We start from the raw sequence: 6,371 nt of genomic DNA, 5'->3' as shown, positions 1-6,371 counted from the left end.
CTTCTAGTTTCTCTGTAGCTCCCTAGAGAAATATCCATGTATACAAAGTTATCGTGTGTGTGTGTGTGTGTGATCTTAGTTCCCTCGCCCGGGATGGAACCTGTGTACTCTGCATTGGAAGCAGAGTCTTAACCGCAAGTCCCCAAAGATGTTTATTTACAGATGCATTTACAAAGATGTGCACCGGAGCATGGGGTGAAATGTTTTAAAAAAGAAGAAAAAAAGTAGAGCTAAACCCAGTGCTCCCAACAGGGGGACAAGTAAGACTCCAGTCTTGGAGCCACATGGGCAGAGTTGAGGTTCCCAGCCATGAGTGCAGCCTGTGCTGACCTGGAGAGAGTGCTGAGTCGTGACCACAGTAGAGTAGGTAGAGCCACATAGGAACTCAAACACGCTCACACACACTCAGGAGGAGGTGTGTGAAATTGCACCCACTGTTTCCCCAGGTGGGGGTCCTGAGCGAGATTTGCTATGTGTGGACTTATTTATAAGAGGTAATTTTTTTCTTCGATAAAGTAATACCAACGATAAATTAATACTAGTTAGCTCCATGTGAGTACCAACGGTCTTCCGCTGAGCATTTCAGATACAGCGTCGATATCCTCGCCCTGGGATGTTGGAGGAGAGGAGTCGTGGTGTCGGTGGCGGGCAGTGGAGTCCGAGTTCAAATCCTGCTTATTTTTGTCGGTTTCACCTCACTCTCCTCCAGGTAACTCTTCCCTTCCTCAGGACCACAGGCCAAAAGTCACCTTTGAGAAAAACACCCGGGGCCGTAAGCACAGAAGAGTTGCTCTAAAAAGCCCTGGGCTCCCCAGGTCTGGGAGCTCAGAGCCAACTGCAGTTGGGCCCTCGGCGGCCCTGGACCCACGGCTCTCCCTCCCCCGCCACCCGTCCTGCTCATCTCTGCTCATATGGCTTCCAGGCCGAATCTTACCAGCTAACAGGTTTCCTTTCAAAGGTCAAGGCAGAAATTCAAGGCACAGCTGGGTGGAAGGCATGCTTGGTGTCTTGGGGAGAATCAGGAAGGTTGACCAGTAGCTGCAGATGAATCACTTTGCAACTGGGTTAATGGTTAACGTTTGTTCTTAGACCTGGAGCGCATCTGAACCTCACCTTGCTGGGGAAGGATGTGCCCCTGACCTGGCAGGGCATCTGGCTGGGGACCTGCATGTGAGCCATGGAAGTCTCTTCCAGAGGCGTGAGGTGCCAATGACAGACTGGGCTTGGCTCCTGAGGTGGCCTAGCTTAGGACGTTGACCTTGACCATTGGAGTGGTGAGGGGGCAGGGGGTTGCCTGGGGAAGGAAACCAGTGGGAGCAGCCAGGTTTCAGGCTGGAAACTGGCCGAGAGGTGGGAAGTCACTTGGTTTCTTCCTGTAGGAGCCAGGGAGCTTCCTGAGGCAGAAATCAGCCTCTTCGGTCTCTCCCTTGGAGGTCCACTTCAGGATTCTGGCCTCCTATTGCCAGGGTAGTTGCGCTGTCTCCCAGGGTCTCCCTCCACAGCAACACGGAGGCTCACACTTCTTTTTCTCCATGGTGTCTACACTTGGGAGCATGTATGTGTGCTAAGTCGCTTCAGTTGTGTCCGACTCTGCAACCCCATGGGCCGTAGCCTGCCAGGCTCCTCTGTCCTTGGGATTCTCCAGGCCAAGAAAACTGGAGTAGGTTGCCATGCCCTCCTCCAAGGGATCTTCCTGACCCAGGGTTCAAAGCAGCATCTTCTGCATTGGCAGGCAGATTCTTTACCACTAGCGCTTCCTGAGAAGCCCACACTTGGGAGAATGGGAGATATTTCCCCTTGAACCTGGGCTGGTGGCCCCGCGTCCAGGATGTGTGTTGATTGGTTGAAGCACCTCTGAGTAGGTGCAGGATGGGGGTGTCTGAGGATGCAGCTGACTCAGCTGAGAACAGCTCTTTCTCCTGCCTGCACAGGCTAAGTGCCCGAGGCAGTATTTTGGGGAGAGTTACAGAGCCACAGAGTTATCTGGCCTGACCCCAGGCCTCTGCCTTGCCCTCCCCCTGCCCCCCGGCTGGCTCTACTATAAAAGGGTTGAGCTGCTCGGCTCCTCTCACTGAGGGCCTGAAGAGTGGGGGGACCGATGAACTTCAGCATCCAGCAGTTGGTGAGGACTTGGGGCAGGGGCCGGGCAGTGGTTTGGGCACCCCGGGACTGTCTCAGCAGAACGAGGGTGTTGGGCAGCTGCTTCGTGCAGCCTCTGGAGGTTTGAGGAGTAGAAACATGTGGTTCCGTTCTGGTCGGTCTGCCCAGGTCTCACTGGAGGGGCTAGGGAGCGAGAGAGGGAGGAGACAGGAAGGGGCCAGGCAATGGTCGACAAGAAATTCCTTGAGTTCAGTGGGTTCTGCCCTTGACTATGATGGCAGAAGAGGATTGGGAAGTGGCATGTTACCCTGGGAGACACGAGTATGGCCCAGGTGCTGGCTGAGCTCGGTTGTGTTGCTGGTCGTTGCTGGGGAAATGGTCTGGAGGGTCTGACCGCCTTGCCTGGGGAAGGGGAGAAGGTGCTTGCGTTCCCTGGGCAGAGAGAGAAGCAGGGACGCCGGTGACGCTTCAGGCTGTCTGTTGCAGGAGGCCGGGCATGGAGGCCGCAGGGGTCACTTTGTGCCCCCAGCCCCACTGCCAGCCAGTTCAGCCTGTGCTGGGAGGCGGGTTGCAGGGCCCAGGAACTGTCTGATTGCCTGAGTTCACTTTAGAAGGCAATGGAATAGTTCCATGTGGCTGGAAGCCATGACCTCTGCCATCCTATCGTCCCAGCCTCTTCTCTCTCCTCAATTTGCTTCCTCCTGGGTGCCGCTGGCTTCTGAATCCTGGGGGCAGGGGCCAGGGGAGGGAGAAAATGGTTCGCTGTACAATGGGCTCCACCCTAAGCGCAGCCCCAGTAACTCATTTCATCTTCGGCACCGGGAGGAAAGAGCTAGCTTCCCAAAGAGCCAGTGAATGCGGGGATTTCGCATTTTACCCAGGAGCATCTCCGCGGTCCCCCTACCCCCTGCCCCCACCTGGGGTCAGGTGGCAGTGTGGCGTGATCTGGTAGGAATGTTGAGGACAGCCACCCACGAGGGAGGCCCTGAGCTCACCTGGATGCGGCCCAGCAGTATAAATAGATGCGGTGTCAGGCGCCTGCTGCTGGGTTCTGCTGACAGGACAGAGTGGGCAGCAGCCAGCTGCCCTCCTGGGTCTCAGACGATGCTGTAGGTGGTGAGAGCCAGCAAGGAGCGGGTGGACCGCCACGGCACTCTGCACAGGTCCAGGTAGGCTCATTGATCTTGCGTGTCAGCTCCTGGCAGGACCCCGTCCAGCACAGCTGTGTTTGCTAAGTTTTGTCACTTAGTCGTGTCTGACTTTGCGACCCCATGGGCTGCAGCCCACCAGGCTCCCCTGTGCATGGAATTCTTCAGGCAAGAAGACTGGAGTGGGTAGCCATTACCTTAGGGCTCCTCCTAATTTTCCTGAGTCTTTGTCCTTATCTGTTCCTACAGGTAAGTGGAGAGAGAGTTGAAAGGACGAAATTGGAATGTGGACATGGAGTTCCTGATCCTGGAGGGGGCCTTCGCAGCTGGAGGCTGGGGCCCCAGGAGGCCGAGGCCCGGGAGAGGCAGAAACTGGACGAGGAGAAGAGGAGGAGAGTGAGTGGCCAGAGGTGGCGGCCCGGGGGGCTGGGTGCAGGCAGGCTGAGCGGCGGGGCTCAGGGGCTGATGGCCTGGGTGGGCACTCCTGCTGCCTAAAGACGAGGGTGAGACCAACCAAGAGATGCCCCAGGGCTCCAGCGGCTGACGGCTGGCATGGTCCTGTTTCTGCCACAGCTTGAAAGATTTAACAGTTCCAGAACTAACTTGGAGAACCTGGCTGATTTGGAAAAGTTGGTTCAAAGACGGAAAGAAAAGCGACTGAAACGCAGGGTCCCCCCCAAGGCACCCCAGCCTGAGGTCAAGGTGAGCGAGGGTGCCACACCCGGGCTGGAGTTCATGAGCTGGAGCCTCCTGTCCCCATGAAAGACCTGGGGAGGAGCTGCCCAGCCCCCACCTGGAGACCCCTTTGCCACCGGTGTCAGTCTGCCTCGGCTGCTGGCAGAACAAAGTACCACAAGCTGGGGGCTTAGACAGCAGCTGTGTATGTACGGTCTGCTCAGAGGCTGGCAGTCCGAGATCAAGGGTTCATCTCTGATCAGGGCTGGTTCATCCCGAGGCTCTGGGGGGGGTGGATCTGCCCATGCCTCTCCCCGGCGCAGGGGTTGGTGGTAATCTGCTGTCATTTCCTTGGCTTGTGGATGCGTTGCTCCAGTCTCTGCTCTGAGCTCACACAGTCCACAAGGCATTCCATGTGTGCATGCCTGTATCCAAATGTCCCCTTTCAGTAAGGACTTGTCATATTGGAACAGGGCCCACCTACTCCAGGATGACCTCATCTTAAACAATTACAGCTACAGTGACCCCATTTCCAAGTAAGGTCATGCTCAGAGTGCTGGGGTTAGGACCTTAACCTATGAGCTTGGAGGAGACACAGCTCAATCCATAACCCCACCCCATACCTGTTCAGTCAGTCTTCTGAGGGCAGGATTGTGTTTTTAAAGTTTATACTTATTTACGTAATTGGCTGTGTGGGGTCTCAATTGCCTCATTCTGGATCTTTGGTTGCAGCGCATGGACTCTCTAGTTGTGGCTTTCGGACTTCAAAGTGCACAAGCTCTGTAGTTTTGATGTGTGGGTTTAGCTGCTCCGTGGCATATGGGATCTTAGCTCCCTCATCAGGGATGGAACCCTTGTCCCCTGCATTGCAAGGGAGATTCTCAACCATTGGACCACCAGAGAAGTCCCTGGGGGCAGGTTTTTTTAATCTGTTGTTTGTATAAGCTGATAGTGCGCTGGTCCTCAGCCGGCTCTCTGGTTAGGCTGGTGAGGCCGTGCATCCCAACAGCCTCTCGAGTGAGTGGGCCTTGTCCTTGAACTTAACTGGCTTTCCTGGTGGCTCAGATGGTAAAGAATCTGCCTGCAATGCAGGAGACCAGGGTTCAATCCCTTGGTCAGGAAGATCCCTTGGAGTAGGAAATGAAAACCCACTCCAGAATTCTTGCCTGCAGAAAACCCAAGGACAGAGGAGCCTGACGGCTGTAGTCCATGGGGTCACAATGAGTCAGACATAACTGAGCGACTAACACTTTGAATTTACTCAGCCGCAGCCACAGGTCCAGCTGGAACCCGTGGGCCTGGAGGTGTTCCTGAAGGCAGCTGCTGAGAACCAGGAGGCCCTGATTGACAAGTACCTGGCAGACGGAGGGGACCCCAATGCCCATGACAAGGTATCGAGGGTGGTGCAGGCATGGTGAATGCCTCGGAAACTACAGGGCTTTTGCTCCATGGGGCTCAAGTCCCATGGTGCCTCCTGAGTGGGGAGGGAGTGGGACCGCCAAGGGTGGCCAAGCTTCCTGCACCTGACCTCCCACACTCTCCCCAGCTGCACCGCACGGCCTTGCACTGGGCCTGTCTGAAGGGTCACTGTGAGCTTGTGAACAAGCTGCTGGAGGCAGGTGCGGCCGTGGACACTCGGGACTTGGTGAGACTCAGGGAAGGGCCACCCCCACGGCGAGCCTCCCACTGGCTTCCCCCAACATCAGGGTGAGTTGGGTGCTTCTGTTTGCAGCTGGACAGGACCCCAGTGTTCTGGGCCTGCCGCAGAGGGCACCTGGACATCCTCAAACAGCTGCTAAACTGGGGCGCCCAGGTCAACGCCCGAGACAAGGTGAGGGCATGGGCCGGGGGAAGCCCGATGCTCTTTGGGGTCGGGACACAGCCGTGCCAGCCTGTGATGACATTGCCGCCCCTCGCTGCTCCCTCAGATCTGGAGCACACCCCTGCACGTGGCCGTGCGCACGGGACACTGCGACTGCCTGGAGCACCTCATCGCCTGTGGGGCCCGCATCGACGCGCAGGACAAGGTCAGTGTCTGGTCACCAGAGGCTGGGGGATGCTCACCCCCGCGGCCGGGGACTGAGGGAGCCCTAGCTCAGCCACGCGTGGCGCCTGCTGACCTGCCTGCCCCTCCCGGGGAGCGGGGCTGAGGAGGATGACACCCCATCCCTCTTGACAGGAAGGTGACACGGCTCTGCACGAGGCAGTGCGGCACGGGCGCTACAGAGCCATGAAGCTGCTGCTGCTCTACGGAGCTGGGCTGGGCGTGCGCAATGCGGTGAGTGCGGGCGGGCGGCTGGGCGGGGTGGGCGGCTCAGGGACGAGACTGGGCACTGAGCCAGCGCCCTCCTTCCAGGCTTCAGTGACCCCAGTGCAGCTGGCCCGGGACTGGCAGAGGGGCATTCAGGAAGCACTGCAGGCCCATGTCAGGCATACCCGGACCCGGTG

General features: G+C 57.5%; 1 protein-coding gene across 1 annotated transcript in view; it reads left to right on the top strand.

Annotated features, from left to right (window-relative positions):
• Positions 1 to 2,033: 2,033 nt before the first annotated feature.
• Positions 2,034 to 6,371, top strand: part of ANKRD23 (ankyrin repeat domain 23) — a 5,493-nt gene continuing 1,155 nt past the window's right edge. The window contains exons 1-9 of the mRNA XM_010829853.1: positions 2,034 to 2,122; positions 3,498 to 3,644; positions 3,822 to 3,950; positions 5,189 to 5,314; positions 5,470 to 5,568; positions 5,656 to 5,754; positions 5,852 to 5,950; positions 6,103 to 6,201; positions 6,280 to 6,371. Of these exons, the coding sequence (XP_010828155.1) occupies positions 2,099 to 2,122; positions 3,498 to 3,644; positions 3,822 to 3,950; positions 5,189 to 5,314; positions 5,470 to 5,568; positions 5,656 to 5,754; positions 5,852 to 5,950; positions 6,103 to 6,201; positions 6,280 to 6,371 (914 nt within the window). The 5' untranslated portion in view covers positions 2,034 to 2,098. The remainder of the gene's footprint in view (positions 2,123 to 3,497; positions 3,645 to 3,821; positions 3,951 to 5,188; positions 5,315 to 5,469; positions 5,569 to 5,655; positions 5,755 to 5,851; positions 5,951 to 6,102; positions 6,202 to 6,279) is intronic.

This window comes from Bison bison, unplaced genomic scaffold (genome assembly GCF_000754665.1).
Source record: "Bison bison bison isolate TAMUID 2011002044 unplaced genomic scaffold, Bison_UMD1.0 scf7180017864508, whole genome shotgun sequence".
Lineage (NCBI taxonomy): Eukaryota > Metazoa > Chordata > Mammalia > Artiodactyla > Bovidae > Bison > Bison bison.
Note: the sequence above shows the minus strand (reverse complement) of the source record. Positions and strands in the feature narration are given on the sequence as shown.